Consider the following 18,639-nt stretch of genomic DNA (forward strand, 5'->3'; position numbering starts at 1 on the left):
TCATTTTCAAATTAATGCCATTTATGCCTAAGGACTTAATTTCTTAACCAACTTCTATCCCAGAAGTAATAAAAAGCTAGGTTTATATACCTCTTAATATATATAATCCAAGAAGGGTTAAGTTATTCAAATGATCTTTGCTTAAGTGAGCATGCTAATTGCATTTGTTTGTATACAGAAACTCTTCTACATAGAACAAAAAAGGCTATTTAGGTGTCTAAAGTAACAGTGAAGGTGCTAATCTTACTGTTAAGATGGTGGTAAAGAGAGTTGATGTACTTTGGTTCTTATGGATGCTTCTGTTCATATTTAGGAAAGTTTAGAAATTGAAAATCCTGAATTATAATTAATCAAGAATTAGAGAAATGAAAAATCCCAATCTTGTTTTACAAATCAGGTCTTTTTATTGTGGCTAATTTATTACTGGTTTGAAAATTAACTCCCTCTTTCATCCTTTGCCTCTTATCTAGTGATTTCCTAGTACCGGACTACTTAAACCAGGAGCAAGAAGAGACCCTTGTTCAGTATGACCTTGGAGAACACAGTTTTGAAAGCAACTCCTCTGTTCAAATGCCTGTAATTTCACAGGTCTCCTCGACCCAGAATTGTGAAAGCACTTTCCCCTTGGGGTCTCTTGGTGGGCTGGCAGAAAAAGAGGAAGAAATGCCAGAGCAGCCAAAGGCCAGTGCTTGTACTGAGGCAACCAGAGATGACCCCCCAAAATCAGAGCTGTCTTCTATAACCATTGAGTAATTTCATGGTTTGGCTTCATTTTTGGTTTTTGGAAAGTGCCTGTGCTTGGTCTTGTACATTTAAATTTAACTTAATTTTTTAAACGAAGAATGTGGGAAAGAATTTCTCTTTTTACTTTGTAAGCCCCGCAATTGATGTCTTATTTTTCATGACTGAGAGATCGCTTCTGTAAGTGCACAGTAATATGATGTTGAAACAAAATCGAAACTATGAGACTTAAGGAGAGCTAGTTAAGGCATATATAAGTTTCTTCTTCCATTGTTAAAACTAGGCTAACGAGAACATTAGATAAAGAAGAATTCAGATGATTGTTGACCTTCCTGAGAGGAAAGGTTACACCAGAAGCAAATTACTGAACAGAATTTGACAGGTAGCCTGAATAGATGTTTACTCCTATACAATGTACAAATACATTGTACAATATTTTGTAAAGCCTGTTGGTTTTGGAAATATTTACGGTAAGACTTCTTAAAAATAATTAGGGTAAATACTTCTGAAATCCAGTGTAGTCTTTTTTTTTTTTAAGCTTTGTCATTTCTCTTTTCATGGTGAAAATTTGGTGTTGGGATAGGCATTCCCTGAACTTTTTTAGTACTACTCCAAATCTTTCTTTTTTCTGTGAAAGAAGGCAAAGAGAACCATGATTGAGAATAGTCAGGCTGTGCATGAAGTGACCAGGAGTGGAAAATGAAGTACATGAATCTCAGCTTTATAGGAACTCTTTTAATACTGCTTTTCTGACTAAAATTGTTGTTTACCTGGTCTTTGAATGTTAATACCTGGCTAATTAGTCATTGCCTAAATCATTTTTTCCTCTTGCCCCATGAACAGTACTTCCTCTTGCATATACTGGCATGATATCATATAAAGGAAAAATATTGGAGATACTCTATATTTTATATATAGGTTTATGTAATCTTGGAGATGTTTCTATTGTGCTGATTTGGACAAAATAAAAGAATTCTCTGTTAAGGCTATGTTCTTAACCCAACTAAGATTGTTTACAAAGTTCCATATGTCAGTGATATTTTGTTTTTGTTCCAAAATATTTTTAGACATTGCCAAGTTTATTAAAAGGGTTAGTGTAGTTTTTACACAATGTAAGCAATAATGTAAAAGATAGGCTTTAGATTAATGATCTATGATTCATAAATCTAGGGGAAAAAAAGAATCGTTAAGACTAAAGGAAAACTAAAAACCTTAAATTAATATCACTTCTTTTGCTGCTAAAAAAAAAAAAAGAAAGAAAGAAAAGAAACTTCCTGGTTTATAGTTGAAATTTATGTGATATCCTAGACTGAAGTATATATACTTTTCATCTGCTGCCATTAAAGCATCACTGACCTTGATCCTAGATAGTCATGACTCCATGAACAATGAACTTCTGAGTAACTTTTTTTCTATGTATAGACCCAAAGTTTAATAATTATGAAAACACCTGATTAAATTAGAAAAAGAAACTAAATACAGTCTCTTACTCAAAACACAAGATTTTAATTTTGTCTGGGTGCTAGACCTGAATAATAAAATTCATTTTAAGTTATAGTGATTTTATTGTTTCATTTTTTTTAATTGGCTAATTTTATGATTGATTTTCCTCCCACAAATGTAAAGGAAGGGAAAGTAAATACATTGAAGATTTTTTTGAGGCAACATTCTTTTTCCAGATCCTGCTTTCTTTAACTTGTTTCCAACTCCTTATCTCTGTCTTGAACCTGCTTTCCCCCTTTACTGCCAAACAGGTATATTACCTTTAGGAGGATCAGCATACACAGGTTATGTGATGGGCTTCCACCAATTTTGCTTTTTACTAATAGGGGTAAATTACTTTTTGCAACAGACTGGGTTACTTAATTAGTAACAGTATTGCTGTGTCTCAACTAGAAAGGTTAGGAATTTTTATTTTTAATGTCCTACATATTCTTTTTTTTTTTCTTTTTTTTTGTCCTACATATTCTTGAAAATTGTCATGACTACCAATGGATTAACCTTGGAGTTATTGGCAAAAAAAAGAATAGGTAAAATTATGACCAGGAATCATTGTTGCCTTCAGTTTTAAGATTTTTTTTTTAAGGAATTTAAAAAAAAGGAAGGTTAAGAAAAGAAAACTGGGGATTTGTATGGTTGAAAGTGTTTAAGCACATCCCCTGTGCTGAGAACTCTACTTTAAGAGAGCCCACAATTTTGGCAGCTCTAAAGTAGCCTGTGTTCTCAGAATGTAGGATTACCACCACTGTCTATTCTTTCCCAAATGGACACTTTAAATTTTCATCGGTAATTACAAATTGCACAGATTTCCAAGTTTAATGAAAAATTTGAATATACTATGAAAATGTATACTTGATGTGTTTATTCCCCAAATCTTAGCAATACAGGTAGCTAACAAATCTTTAACATAAAATGATATAGCAAAGGCTTTTTTTCCTTTCATTGAGGCTCTACATTTTTCTTGATATACAATTTAAGGGTTTTTAGCTTTTGGATCTGTTTTAGGAAATTAAGCTGCAAGGGATAATTGTATATAGTGTTATTTAGTTTATTTAAAATTCATCAAAGAGAGGGATACCTGAATGTGTAAGTTTTACCAGAGTATATGGATACATTGCAAAGAGATGAAAGCCAGTTATATTATCCCATCCATTAGAAATTTCCAGTGAAAAAATTCCAGTTTAGAGTACTTAAGTATATCTGTCTTTCTTAAGGCCCAAGAGGGTAACTTTGTGATCTTTTAAAGGGCTTAAATGTTAGGAAGTGGGATAAATTGCCTTTTTAAAACCAAGTATTTTATACAAGAAAAGCATTTATTTTCCATTTCTATGCTACCAAATAGGTGTGATACACTTTAGGAAGGAGTTAAAGATGTTCGCTGTGATACTGGATGTTACAGCTCCTGCAGTCATTCTTTCCATTTTTAGGGGTGTATTTAAACAGTGGAAGCGTCTAGCATGACAGTGATTGTAGTAATTCAGAAATAAAGGGATTAATATTGGAGGGTTTTTTTTTTTATTGGAGGGTTTTTTATTTCAATTTTTATAAACGGATACAGATGGATTATCAACAAATATATTTAAATGGATTTCTCTTATTTGGAATTTCTTTTTTTTTTTTTTCCTTATTTGGAATTTCAAGTCCTCTTCCTAATTTGTATTTCACGTAATTAGTTGCACAGTTAGTACATTGCTGGTTTTTAAAATTCCCAATTTCAGTGAGACAAAGTGTGCTAAGATGTTTAAATAGCCTCATTCCATCTTATATTTTAACCTTTCAACAACCATTCAGGGTTTCAACAACCATTCAGGGTTAGGTAATTAGGTTCCATGTATGACACATGCCCTTTGTTTTAAAAAACAGAAAAACTTGTGTTTTGTTAAAGTATTAAATCAGATGGAATGGACTGGTCAGCATGTTTAATGCAGTATCATTGGTAACTCTTGTTACCTTCTAACTACTGAGCCAGACTCTCCCATTGTGTAAATGATTCCCTGGGAAACTTTAGAAGTTGTATTTAACTCTTTCAGTCTTTTATTTGATCACTCACTATTTTATTTTTGTAATCAATCTAAATAGAGGCCAGTTATCTTATTTAGTGGCTTCTATTTTGAATATTCTCAGATCAGTCTTAGTCTCTTAGCTTTGTAGTCCCTGAAAAATACATTACTGTATAAGGTAATGACAATGGAGAGAATTATTGTTATTGCTTGATGAATGAGCAGTCCTAAACTTTTAATACCTTAAATGAAAGGAGTTTGAGATTTGATGACGAAGAGAATTAGAAACTTTCATGTGGCACTGACTCTGTTTTCACTCATCTGCAAAATGTGAAATAATAACTGAAATATACATCCAAGTGAGGGAGAATAGTTTTCTAGGTACTAACGGGAGGGTGGGGGGGGACTAGTAAAGTTTGCGTTTGCAAGTGACCCAAAGTTGCTAAAAGGTAAAAAATGTGATTTTCACTCTAAGTTATTGACATAAAATACTTTATTTATAATATATTCAGATTTTAAAAGTAACAGAGAAGAATGTATAGAAACTAGATTTTCTTTTCTAAAGCAGTGGAACAAAATTGGGGAGTGCTATTATAGTAAATGCATCTATGAGGAATATTTATAGCTAAGCATACTCCTTTAGCTTTAAGCTAAAATGGTCAAAATTTATATTTTATTTTGCCTTATACCCACTTTTTTAGTGTCCTTTTGCTTGACAAAATGTGGTGAGATAGGGTATTTTTACTTGGAAAGTCCACAGCAAGACGAATTTACCAAAAGCAATCATAGTTCAGATTAAACAATGAAGTAGAATTGAACCAATTTCCAGGTTCAACTAAGGAACACTCTGTGGATATTTTGTTTTTAGATTACTAATGTGTTGATTATTAATGGGAGAATTAAGCTTATATCAGATTATGAAACGTAGACGCTTAGTGACATCATAGCTATACTTTTTTTTACCTCATGCTAAATTCTAATACATTTAGATATTTCTACTACATTGTAGTGATTATATTTTTATGATAGAAAAAAATAGTTCCAGGTCTTTACATATAGTCTCTGCAGAGATGTCAGGCGATGTTACTGGAATCTCAATTTGGCAGTATCAAAATATGAAACTGCCTTAAAGTGCTCATGCTACTTTAAGCTTCCTCTGTGCAGGCCCCATGTCAGTTACAACTAATACCAAGGTTCCTAAGTACATTATAGTTTACAAAGAATTTAAAAGTTGAGACCATTGACTGACAGCAAAAAATTTTTTCTAAAAATTTTTTTAACTTAAAAATTTTAAATTTCAGTTTGAAGTGCCTGGTTTATAAAATCTAATTCTTTGGTTATTGCCTTTCTCTTTTAAATTGACTAATTTTGCTGATTAAGCTTAAGACCCTGGGTTCCGTTGTGATGATTTATTGATAAAATTCGCTGCTTGATGGTTTGAGGGGCTAATGTCATGACTCTTATTAAATTATCCTTGTTTTCTCAAATGCTGGTCTAACTATATCCAGACTTCATAATCCAATTAAACAACCTAAAAAAATCATCCTGTAATTGAATGTTCAGGTTACCAAAGTACATCACCTTCTAAAGAAGGATAAATCTTCCCTGTTTTAAGAAGAGCCAGTCATCTCCCCTTAACACACGTTTCCGTTGGCATCAGTGGAAGCTGTGTTCATTTAAAGGTGGGAAGCCTTTCGTGCAGTTCTAGAAACAGCTATTTTCTAAAGAGAACCTTTTCTGTGATTAGGTTATAAATGTGTTTTCTCTAAAAGCTTTGTTTTATTTCAGTTATCAATTTAATTTTCAAGTTGGTAGATGCAATGTAAAGTCTCTCATACTGAGAGTAGTCATTAAATTATTGAAAGTTGCACTGCTTTTCATCTTTCAGGTGCCTGAAATGAATGCCACCAGGTATTTGGAAGGATTAAGAACGTGAACTATTCGTTTTCTTCCTTCTACAAAGTGATGGCTTCTAATGCTATATTTCAAGATATTTAAAAAGAAAAAAAAAAAACTGTCCCTAATAGAATAAGGTTTGGTTTTGATCCAAGTACCAATAATATATTTGATTTTTCTGTTATTGCTGGTGCCTCCTGTTGCATCAGATAGAGATTGCCTGCCTCTTTGTAGGGCACCCTTGTGGCACCTTATGTCCAATTGGAAGATAGTATATGGCTTCTTTGTGCCTCTACTGTCTTTTCAAAAGCCATTTTATAAAAACCCTAGGTAGCCTATTTTAATATTTAAATATATATATTTGTGAGATACTTTTAGAACAGACTTTTTTTTTTACTTTGAAATTCCTGTATTCTCATTTTTAAGAGTATATTAAGATTTTCCAGGATTAGGATTTGTCTTTTTCCACAGCAGCATAATGAGAAAGTCAGATTGAAATTGAAATTGACCATACTTCAGTGATAGAAGAAATTGATGGCTTAGTTATAGGAGACAGATAAAAAATTGTGTTAATGTCACAGAAATGAATCTTTAAATAAAATTGTGATTTTGTTTCTGTATTTTCATATTTGCTGCTACAGTAGCTCAATATTTTACAGAGCTAACATACGAATATGACTCCATTTAAAAACTGGAGTACTTTCTAGTACAACCAGCCTGGAAGGAAACTGTACACCACAGTTTTCCAGATGGGTGACTGACTGCTTTGTTTAGCCGATGCATGCTCAATATTTTCCTGTAGGCCAACATCAAGGAAGTCTGGGGGAAAGTTTTTTACCTTCTGCAGCATTATGATTCTTTTTGGGCCTGGCATTTTGTGAAACCCTTGGGGGAGGGTAAAGCCGGAGCAGAAATGTGAATTAAAGTATGTAGGTGGGTGTTTTCATGTCTTCTCCCCTCTCCTAGAACCAGTACAACTCTCTTAACTGTGCCAGTCCCCAGTTCACCAGCTTTGTATCCAGTCGTCATCTCATTTAAATATGGCTTTACTTGGTGACAGTGGCCATAGCTAAGTTACTTGGCATGTTTGACTTTCAACAATAATGAAAACGGTTTTGGGATTTTGTTTTCTTTCCTAAAAATGTATACAATGTCAGAACTTCACATTTTATATACTAGTATCTGGCTATTAGTATTTTACAGGAACCATAGTTCTTGGTGACTTCATATATATATATACATATATATATATATTTTTGTGACTTTTTTGTAAACTAAGTGCCGTTTCAACGTTACAATCATTTTTAGAGTTATTGTAATCAATGTGAATATCATGTTTTTTCAAATCTGTTCTGAGCCTATAGTGTTTGCTTTGTGAACATATGTGTATTGTATATATTCTGTATAGTTACATTGTACTGAAATATTAGCTTGTTTGATATAAGGAAAGTATGTATTGAGTACCTTTTTGCTAGCCTGGTTGTTTAATCTTTTTTAAAAAGGTTTAAACTTTTTAAAAAAAAATCTTTAAACTGGCCTTTATTACATGGTCACAAAGTTGCAGTTAGAAGGGATGGGCAGGGAAAAACTAGTTTTGAGTGTCTTTGAATAGAAACATAAGACTAAGATTTTTTTTTCCTCATTAAAATATCTTATTAATGCTTTATGGAGTAAAACTTCTGCCTTTGTTGTTTATTGTTAGCTGGAAGGAAGAAATTGGTGGTGCTGGTTGAGAAAAGCGGATGAGAAAGTCCTCAGACTAATGCATTACTTAAATAAGCATCCACTGAGCGTGCACAGACCAGAGTCTTACATTAGACTGACTGCACACAGCAGCCTCCCGGGCAAGGAAGAAAAGAGCTGAAAGTGCACAGATCCCAAAAACACCGGCCCTAAGTTTGAAAGAGACACAAAGGAAGCTAGTTAGAGAAACTCCTTAGATCCTGGAGCTATTGAACCGGGTTCTTGGGCAAGGCTACTTCCTGAAGGGTGCGTTGGATCTTTACAAGCTGCTCCGAATCTTTCTGAAATTGTACTTTATTGACGAAAGACCTCTTGGTAACATTTCAGTAATATCTTACACCCGGAAAGTAGAAAACAGGCGCTCGGAGGGGCCGGGGGAGCAGCTCATGGCATAGGTCGTGAGCCTATGAGAGCCTAAGGGGAGGGCTTTCTAACTTTAGATTCATCTAGATGTGGATTTTAATGATAATTGGTCTATACAGAATGAGTAACAAGCAAAGAAAATTGTTTCATTGGTCCCAAGCTACTAGGATATCACTTCAGATTTCAGTTCAGGGAGGAAGAGGGTACATTTTAAGAAGCATTCTTTTCATTCAGTGAATGTGCCAAGCGGGTTATTTTGTTTGTTTAAGTAAAAGAGGGAGAGAAGCTGAGGGAGGGGCGGAGAGAGAGAATTTGAGGCAGGCTCCACACCCAGCACAGAGGCCCGGTGCAGAGCTTGCACTTCAACCCTGAGGTCGTGGCCTGAGCCCAGGTCCAGAGGCGGACGCTTGAGCCAGTTGAGCCACGGAGGCGCCCCTGTGTGGAGTGTTTTTAACAACTGTTTACCAAACCATTCAATGACGGCAAACTCGGGGTCTCCGCTCAGCCACAGGTGCTGTATATAGAATGTAGAATGTAGAAATTAAAGTGATTACAGTCGGCCCTTGAACAGTGTGGGGCTTACAGGTGCCTCCCCCCCACAGTAGAAAATCTGCGTATAACTTGAATTCTCAAAAACAACTACTGATAGCTTACTGTTGACTAGAAGTCTTGCTGATAACATAGTCAACACTTTTTTTTATGTTGTATGCATTATGTACTGTATTCCTACCGTAGAGTAAGCTAGAGAAGAGAAAATGTTACTGAGAGTCATAAGAAAAAGCACACAGTGCTGTACTGTATCCCCAAAGGAAAAAAAAAATTGCATAAGTGGACCCGCGCAGTTCAAGCACATACTAAGGGTTATCTATATCTAGAGTTTGATTTGCATATGATTTACGTACTGGAGTAATTCCTTTCAGAGAATGATGCCAAATGTAATAACCAAAGATGTTTATCTCCTCACCTGATAGAGTTGAAGCTAAGAGTTTGGACGTTCTCTTTTGAACAGGAATGTTTGTTCTCAGTACTAAACTAAGTTAACAAACGTGAAGAGTTTACGTGGGGGAAACTTGCTTGTAAACATTGAATCCCAGAGTTTAGTGTAATTTTTTTATATGGGTAAACTTTTATACAGATGGAAAAACTAAGAGGCATATTCAATCTAGAAAGAAATTCCTCAACAAACTGTCTTGAACTCCGGTTTGAACACCCTTGGGGACCAAGGGAACGCTAGTTGTTTTCCTCACCCCTGATTGGTAAGTGAATATTGCAGAAGCTCTGGGCAGAGTTGGCATCAGAATTATTTTGCGGGACTTGCACACATAACCCCACACCCTGCTTTCTGTCCCTGCCTAGTTTTCCCCGCAGCTGACATTTCTGACTGCCTTGCGCTGGAGATGGTGTAGTGAGTAGGTGGGCCTGTCTCTGACCGGAGGTCCTGGATCGTTAGGCTTAGCAGCACGTTGGCACACACCCTCCAGCGCGGGCCAGCCTCAGGTGAATTGCCTCTGGTGATTCTTGCCTTCTAGAGCCCCTGTGTTGGGGAAGTTATTTTAGAACATAAAGAGAAAAGGATCAAATGAAATGCCTGTAAACCGTTTTTTTTCCCCTTTTTTCAAGTTTTTATTTAAATTCCGGTTAACATATAGTGTAATATTAGTTTGAGGTGTACAATTTGGTGATTCATCATTTACATGCAACGCTCCGGGCTCGCCGCAAGTGCCCGCCCTTAACACCCATCCCCCATTTAACCCATCCGCCCACCCACCTCCGTGTCAGCAACCCTCAGTGTGTTCTCTGTAGGGTTGCCTCTCTTATCCCCGTGTTCATCTGTTCCATTTCTTAAACTCCATGTATGAATGAGTGAAATAGTGTTTTGTCTTTCTGTGACTTGTTTTGCTCAGCATACTACCCTACCCCCGTCCTGTAGACCAGTTTAAATTAGGGGCTAAAGCATAGGCTCTCCTGGGCCCTCCAGGCAGCAGCAGTTCATGGCAGGACTTGTGTGTGTGATCATGTCTGTCCAGGAGATTTTTTTTTTTGAATGCAAATGAGTCTACAAGACGAGTAAAAATTCCTTTTAGGCATGTTTTACAGTTTATGAAATGCTAGCACGTAGGGAGCCTGGCTGGTTCAGTCTATAGAGCGTGTGACTCCACTTCAGGGCGGCAGGTTTGAGTCCCACGTTGGGTGTAGAATTTAAAAAACCAAATGCACCACTCGTGGAGTTCCAACAGCGGGGGAGATAGGCAGGGAAGGTCGTAGTGGACCGACCTGTGGTCCCCACGGGCGGGGGCCCTGCGCTCCACCTGCAGGCCCTGCGAAGGGCTGGGGGCTGCAGCCTGTAGAGGGCCCCGAGCCGTCCTGGTCCTGCGGGCTCCAGCACCTCGGGACACCCCGAGGGGAGGGTAACAATCGGGCGTGCAGGGGCGTGTTCTGTCCTTTGCGCCAGGTGAACTTGGAAAAATCGCGTATGACCTCGTTCCGAAGGTGGTGACCGCCCGTCTGCCTTGGTGTGCCCTTCCCGCACCCCCCGCCCCTCAGGCCGGCCCCACGCAGGCCTCCCCCACCCCAGCACCCCTCCCCGGGCCCTGCGCGGCCAGCTGATCCCAGTCAGACCTGAAGGCCCCGGCGGGCCGGCACCTCGTGGCCGGCTGCACCAAGCCCTTCCTCGCCTCGCTCGCCGCGCGTGGTGGCGAGAATCACGTTTAAGGTTTGCTTTCTCGGCAGAGCCAGAGAACACGAGGGGGGGCGGCTGGCGCACTCCCGCCGCGCCCCAGGACCTTGGTCACCACCTGGGCCGAGACCGATGCTCACCCCAGGCGCCCCTAGTTGTGAGAGTGAAGTGAGTTCTATGTAAAATACTCGCAACCACACTCGGTGTATGGCAGCCGCGTGACAGGCCTTGTCCGCCCGCAGTGTGTCCCTTCCCTGACTGCCTGGGGCTGCAGGGACTGTCCCGTCTTCCCCCCCGGAGCCTCTGACACTGTGAACTCAAGGACTCTCGTGTATCGGAGCCTTACTCCCGAGGGACACTGGGGCGGGGTGGGGGGGCAGCGGTGGGGCGCCTGCCTTCGGCCCAGGGTGACCCCAGGGTCCTGGGATCGAGTCCTGCCTCGGGTTCCCCGCAGGGAGCCTGCTTCTCCCTCTGCCTGGGTCTCTGCCTCCCTCTCTGTCTCTCATGAATAAATAAAATCTTTAAATAAAATAATCTCTTTTAAAACAAACAAAAATTCTCAAAGTCCTCTGTGTCCAACGTGAGGTTCGAACTCCTGACCCCGAGACCGAGAGTCGCATGCTCGGCCGCCTGGGCCCGCCAGCACCCACCTTACTCATTTGGAGAGGAGGGTGTGAGGTCTCAGGCTGGATGTGGTCGCGGGGAGTGTGGCTGTAGTTCTGAGAACAGGCGTCCTCGGTCTGCAGACTTGCCCCAGACTGTTCTCTAGAGCGCTGCCCTGCCCGGCCGCCCTTTGGCAGGTTGACTCCCGCCAGGTCCATCCCTGGGCGTCCCCTTCCCAGGGCTTCCTGCGCCGGGAGCCTGACTTTGGGAGATGCTGGTTTAGGAGGTAAAGAAGAATTCTCGAGACAAAATTTAAAATAACCGGTTGCCATGAGAGAAACCCCGAAGAGTGTGGTGGGAGGTGTGAGGGAGAAGGGGGCGGGAGGCATCAGGGAAGGCAGCGTGGAGGAGGCCGCGGAGGAGCTGGACCTTCCCTGGAAGGAGGCCCCGACTAGTGGAGGCCGGAACGGGGGAGGCCGCCGGGCGGGGCAGGGAATGCGGGGGCCCCTCTGCCCTGCGCCCCGGGGAGGTCCCCGGGCAGCCCAGGCGGGGCCACCGCGGGATGCGGCCAGAGAGGCCTGCTCTGGAAGGATCAAGAGCTAAGAGGGCAGGCGCGGAGGCAACGGCCATGGCCCAGGAGTCCCCTCAGGAGCTCCGGGACCAGCCCAGGGGCGGCGGGGCCCAGGCCGGTCCTGCCACTCCCTCGACCCCTGCAATCCTTAGGTGACCTCCCGTTACTTTGGGGGGGCCTCCGTGTCCTCGGGAGAACGGGGTGGCCGTCGGTTCCAGGGCTGAGCTCAGATCACGGCCGAGGAGAGGAGACGCTCGGCCTGCGCAGCGCACGGGTCCAGGCCCTGCGGGTCCGCCTGGAGCAGGAGGACGGGGTAGGGGGGGGAGGAGGATGGTCCACGGGAGGACGGGGAGGGGGCAGGGGAGGACGGAGGGGGCGGGGGGGACGGAGGGGGGCGGGGGAGGGGCGGGAACAGCAAGTGCGAGGGCGCCGAGCAGGGCGCGGGCGGGGCGGGGCGGGGCGGGGTTGGGGTCCCCGCGGAGATTCGCGGATTCGGTGGAGGCGCCGTGGGAGGGAGAGGCTGAGCCTGGACAGCGGAGGCGACGCGGGAGCCGCTGGTTTCCAGGCAGACGGAGCCGCGAGCGGCGGGGGGGGGGGTGGGGGCCGAGGGGTCCGTGGGTGCCCCGCGAGCCCCTCCGCGCCCCGTTGGAGGGCTGAGCGCTGCGAGGTGCCACGGGGCGCCCCCGCCTGCCGCGGACTCGGTGGGGACCCGCGGGGGCGGCGGTCGGGGCCTTCCCTGGGCGGGAGCCCGCGGCCCGGGATCGAGTCCCCGCGGGAGCCCGCCCCCCGCCGCCGGTGCCTCCGTCCCCCCCCCCGTCTCCCACGGATGAACAAAACGTCCAGGAGCCCGACGCCTAAGCGCCGCCCCGGGGGCCCGAGCCCTTGGGGACCCGCCCGGGGCCTCTGCCCTGCGCGCTGCGAGCCCCGAGCCCGAGGCCGCCCTCCGGGGCCGGGGCCGGGGCCGGGGCAGGGGCAGGGCCGGGATCCGGGCGGGCCGCGGGGAGCTGCTCTAAGCAGGGCCCCCCCCGCCAGCCCCCGCCAGCCCCGGCCGCTCCCGCCCGCGCCGCACCGGAGCGCACGAGCCCGGAGCGCCAGGGGGCCCGGCCGGGGGGCGTGGCCGAGGCCGGGGGGCGGAAAGGCCGGGCCGGCAGCCCGGGGCGGGCCGAGGACTTCCACGCCGCCCGCACCGCGCGTCCCACGACCGAGGCCCCCCAGCTCGGCACCAGCGCGCGTCGGGTACGGCGGGGCCTCCGGGGGCTCCGGGCCGCCCCCCCCGTCCCCCGGGCCGGCGTCGGCGCGAGCGGAGCCACTGAGGCCGCGGGAAAGCGCCTCGGCGCTCGGGGGTGCCGCGCCCGCGGGCCGGAGGGAGTGGGGGGCGGGGGGCGCCCAGAGCCGCCCCGGGGCCTGCCCGCCCCGCCGCCCGCTCCGAGGAGATGCGGTGCGCGAGCGCCCCCTGCCGCTGCTCCCGAGCACGCGCGGCCCGAACCCGCAGCCGGACCCGCCCCACCGCCCCCGCCCCGCGCCCCGCGCCGCCCCGGCCTTGGCTCCTGCCGGGTTTCAACAAAGCCTTGGGATAGACCACGGCGGAGCTGTCCTCGCGGCGCGGGGGGCGCGGAGGAGCGGGGCGCGGCCGGGGGTCCCCCCGGGAATGACGGCCCGACCGCGTGCTCGGCCCCCTGGCCGCGGGGACTCGTCCGCATCCGCACGGGTGGCCGCGGCGGAGGACGCAGGGGAGCGGCGGGCGCAGGGGCGAGCGCCTGGACTCAACCTGGACTCAGCGCGTCGCGGCCGCGGGGGGCGGGGGGCGGGGCTGCTCCTGGAGGCAGCGGGACGCGGGCCCCACTCGGGCCGCACCTGGGCGTGCGTCCAGCCCAGCGGCCACGCAGGAGGCCTCAGCGAGCGACCTCAGGGTGCCCCCCCCAGAGGACAGGTGGCCGCCCGCAGTTGTGGCCGGGCGCCCCCAGGCCCTCGCTATCAGGGGGAGGCTCCCCTGAGCCCCTGACGGCCCTCCACGACCTGGGAAGGCCCCGCCCCGGCCCGGCCCGGCCCGGCAGGTGGGTGACCCTGTGACCTCACAGCTGCTAGGAGCCTGCCCTCCGCGGCCACAGGCTTCCGGGCAGCGCCCCCCCTCTCCCGCCCCGTGGCCGCCAGGCCGGGGAGCCCGAGGTCGCCCCCGCCTACACCAGGGGCCCCCTGCCGTCACCCCGTCACCCCGAAGGTCGTCGGTGACCCGGCCCCCTGGCTCCCTCCCACAAAGGAGCTTGTCACGGGTTCCAGGCCCTAGCGGCTGGCGGGACGGCCAGGGTCGGGGCAGGTGGCCGGGCCGCGGCTCCGGGGACTGGCCTGCGACCATGGGGGGAGCCCGGCGCTGCCCTCCTGCCCCCCAGCGCCCCCCCACTCCCACCACCCGCCCCCAACCACACACACCCCATCGTGTTCCCGAAGCTCCTGGAAGAAGGGCGCAGGCTAAGAATCTCCGTTGGGAGTAGAGGAGGACGTGGCGCAGGTGCTGCGGGCCGGGGCGACACCCAAGGCGCGGGGGGCGGGGGGCAGGTCCCTTGAAAGGACACAGGCCTCCTCCTGGTGGAAGAGTCTGCGCTGGAAGTGGCTCCGAGGGACAGTGGGAGGGCAGGGCACTGACACACCGCACCTCGGAGCTGCAGACAATGGGACTGGGGTGTCCACCCCCCGGAGAAGGAAAGGAGCGCAACAAGAAAAGGGGATCCTTCAGGGCAGCAGATGTCTTCACCGACGTAAATCATCCCTGTGGGCCCATCTGAGCCCCGAAGCACTTAGCCAGACCGCCAGGTGCTCCTGGGGGGTCAAGCCACTCTGCAGCAGCAGGGATCAGGGGTCAGCCTCCCCCCCTTCCCGGGGGGCTCGCTCCCTCTCACCTCCCACCCGGCCACCAGCTCGGAAGGGCTGGTTCTCGGGGAGCTGGGCCTCTGGTGGCCTCCGGCTGGGGGGGAGCCCGAGGGGCCCCACAGGCCCAGAGCCAAGGCCGATGGCTCAAGACCTCTGCTGTCCCCCCTCTGCTGTCGCTGCCGGTGTTTGTCATCTTGAGGGAGAACAACCTGAACCGTCTCTTAAGTAATGCCGAGAGGTCAGAGCAGGTGACACACTCCCGTTCCTGCTTGGGGTTTGGTCTCTGGTGGCTTTCCCGGCGCTCCTCCTGAGGGTCACCCCGAGGAATCCTGGCGGTGTGACCAAAGGGACCGGCCCCTGGGACAGCGGTCTCCGCCCACCTCCGGCCATCCCTCAGCCAACCCCTTACTGGGCCAGCTGAGGTGGCCCGGCAGCCAGGGGAGCCCAGGGGCGCCGTCGGGCCGCCCAGAGGGCTGGTGCCCGGGCTGCTGGACATTCCCTATGAGGCGGGCACCCCCGGCCCCGCTCCATCCTACCCGCTACCTCTGGCGAAAGGCTGGGGAGTGCAGGATTCACAGCCCTCGGGGCGGCCAGGGCACCAGCCCTCGATGCCTAGATCCAGTAGGTCCTCAGCAGGGGACGCTGGCAGCGGCCAAAACTCCTGGCACCCAGGATTTCTGTCTGTGCCATGGGAAGTGCCGCAGGGTCCTTGTGGGGCTGGAATTAAGTAGAGCCCCAGGGACACCCAGAAGGGCCCCACGGTCAGGTGTGAGATCTGCGGCCACGCACTCGCACAACTGTGCAGTTCCAGAAACTCCAATGTCTGAGAACCACTGACATCAAGATCCACCTCCCCTTACGTGTGGCTGCAGGTGCACACACAGACACACACACGCCCAGGACTCCAAGCCTGGAACGGTGAAAAGCATCCTTTCAAGCCCAAAACGCAGAGGCCCCCCTACATCCAAGAGAGCGGGTCCGGTGGAGCAGCCAGGTCACATCCCTGTGACATAGGCCATTCCAGACGTTGGTCCCTCGATGCATACCCTGCTCCCGCCCGCAAATGTCTGTGTGAGTGTACATGTGCGTGCGCACGTGTGTAAGAACATACGGGCCTACAGGTCACAGCCAGCGGCCCGCGGTGAGCGACCCCCATGAGGTCTCCCGCCCGCTGCCCTCAGCGGAAACCCCTACCCCCCCCACTCACCCCCAGTGGTCCTCACTCCAAACTGCCTTGGACGCTGCCCTGGGGACGTATGTCGCCCAGGTCCTGCCTGAGGGCCAGCGGCCCTGACTGCAGAGTAGGGCCCAGGGGACCGGAGAGGCCACGGGGCTGCCCGGAAAGCCTCATGCGGGGCCTGATGCCCACGGGCCGCCGCCGGCACCGCGCTAAGAAGCCCCTGAAAAGTGGCAGCCTTCAGCTCGCCACCCCACCTGTCCCCACAGAGGCGACGTGCCCAGTCCCCTGGGGTGGCCCGCAGCCCGGAGCTGCTGCTGTGCGGCCTCTGTGGCTCCGAGACCCTGGACCTGAGCCCCTCTGGTGTCTATAAAGAACACGCGAATTCATCCAAACTCAGTTATCTCTGCACAATCTCCATCTGGGGGCACAAGGGGGGCCCAGTGGTTGAGCGCCTGCCTTCCACTCAGGGTGTGACCCCGGGGTCCTGGGATAGAGTTCCGAATCAGGGTCCCCGCAGGGAGCCTGCTTCTCCCTCTGCCTGTGTCTGCCTCTGTGTCTCTCAGGAATAAATAAAAAAATCTTAAAAAAAAAAAAAAAAAAAGGAATCCACATCTGGACTAGACTCCCTATCCATGCAATTGCATTAAACACTCACTAAACTTGAGTGTAAAGGTTTTTGGCTGGTGGCCAAAACAACTGAAATTCAAGACAGTTGGGGAGATTCAGAAAGATGGATCTTCGGAGGCTAAGGAGCCTCGGGGAGGAGCTTGACGTCCCGTCTTAAGGATTCCTGGCCTATATTCTTGTCCAGTCAGGAGGAAATGGATTTGGCTCCACGGTCTTTCTAAGGGAACTGACCCGTCGCTGAGCTTCCAGGGACGGACTGAGGCCGCGGAGATGGGCCAGGAGCGCAGGACGCACCCTCACTCCGCTGCCCTGGGCCCGGGGGAGGCCGGTGCCGCCAGCCTGCGGGCCCGCTGCTGAAGTGCTGGTGGGTTAGAATCATCTGGAACACCTGCTGATGCACATACTGCACGGCCCTGGCCCGGAGTTCCTGATGCAGGAGGTCTGGGTGAAGCAAGAGCCTTCCCAGGCGGTGCCAGGGCCCAGGGGCCACACTGGGGGAACACGCAGAGACTCCTGGGGGGGGGGGCTGAAGAACTATCTGTATTTTTAACCCTCCCCCAGGTGGAAAACAACAGGGCTGAGGAGCCCCAGTAAATTGGAAAGGGGGGGTGACAGAGAGGGGGTGCCCTTAGGGGACAAAGGGACTTTCACAGTGAAGTCCTCCTACATTCCTGGGGAGGGAGTCAGGCCATGGGGGGAGACTGAGGACACTATTGGCAGGCACTGGCTGGCCTCCCTACACACCGTGTGGGCCGCCACCACCTCCACACCCGAGTGGAGGCGGGGACCCGGGGCCCCTGAGTGCTGGGGAGGCAGAGCACAGGGAAGCCCCTCCCTGGATGTCACCATTTAGAACGTGGTGCCAGCTGCGCAGGGGTCTCCTGACAACGGCATCTGTCTGCTGCTTGTCAGGCCTCGCTAGAGAATGGAGCCCTCCCCCTTCCCTGGACGGCAAATCCCACAGCATCCGTGCTCAGGTGCCAAGACAGAGCTTCTCCTTCCTCCCGGGAGCAAAGCATTCAGGCTGAAATCAGAGGCAGCTCAGGTCCTCCAAGAAGCCGGTCCGGATGGCTGTGAGCTGACTGTCCCTCCCTCTGGTTCCCACACTCATGCAAGGCAGCGACTATTCGTTCAGCAAACGCGTACTAGCATCTTCTAGGAGCCAGTTTGGGCCAGGGATACGGAGACAGCCCAGAGCAGCCCATCATCGTTCATGGCCGCGGGCTCCTCTCTCTAAGCCCCGCCTTTCACCAGCCCTTGGCGAACAGAGGCTCTCACATGTCCCTTGGAGAATTCCCTGAGCCCTCCACCCCGCAGACGGTTGATGCTACCGCTCTGTGTCACTCCGAGCAAGGAGAGAGAGAATATTCTAATAAGGAGACACCAAGGAAGGTGCGCTGGAGGTGTGAGAACACTTCAGCAAGGCGCCAGGCCTCCCGCGCGGCTCAGGGACCCTCTGCTGGGCCCACCCTGGGCCGCGTGGCTTCCCGTGTACCCTCACGCCTGCGTGCACAGGTGCACACACGGATGCACAGATCGCCCTTGACCCCCTGCAGGGCCTCAGGGAAAGCCACACTTCCTCCTTTCTTCCTGGGGCGCAGCTCCCCCTCTCCTAGGGCGCCCAGGCTGGGCAGGGCCGCACTCCCCCGCCTCCTCTCGGCCCCACATACCCTTCCTTCCAGGGCACCAGGCCCTGCTCTCAGAAGCGAACATGGGCCCCTACTGCCTGGAGGGGACCACAGGGCCCGTGGCCCCTGCTCTTAGCCCGACTCCAGCGTTTGTGCTGAGGGCAATTTCAATCCAGCTTACTGCTTGCAACTGGGGTACGAGGAAGGCGGAAAGGGCGCCCGCAGTAAGACCAGTGAGAAAACAA

The 18,639-nt window shown here is 49.9% G+C and overlaps 1 protein-coding gene across 6 annotated transcripts in view; it reads left to right on the forward strand.

The window, feature by feature from the left end:
* Positions 1-7,801, forward strand: part of ZBTB44 (zinc finger and BTB domain containing 44) — a 67,673-nt gene extending 59,872 nt beyond the window's left edge. For 4 of the 6 annotated variants that reach the window (XM_035716476.2, XM_025464891.3, XM_025464890.3 and 1 more), the window contains one exon: positions 471-7,801. In XM_035716476.2, the coding sequence (XP_035572369.1) occupies positions 471-753 (283 nt within the window). In that variant the 3' untranslated portion in view covers positions 754-7,801. The remainder of the gene's footprint in view (positions 1-470) is intronic. The other 2 variants (XR_004815864.2, XM_049109752.1) reach the window with 2 other exon arrangements.
* The last annotated feature ends 10,838 nt before the right edge of the window (positions 7,802-18,639 follow it).

The sequence above is a fragment of the Canis lupus genome, chromosome 5 (genome assembly GCF_003254725.2).
Source record: "Canis lupus dingo isolate Sandy chromosome 5, ASM325472v2, whole genome shotgun sequence".
Lineage (NCBI taxonomy): Eukaryota > Metazoa > Chordata > Mammalia > Carnivora > Canidae > Canis > Canis lupus.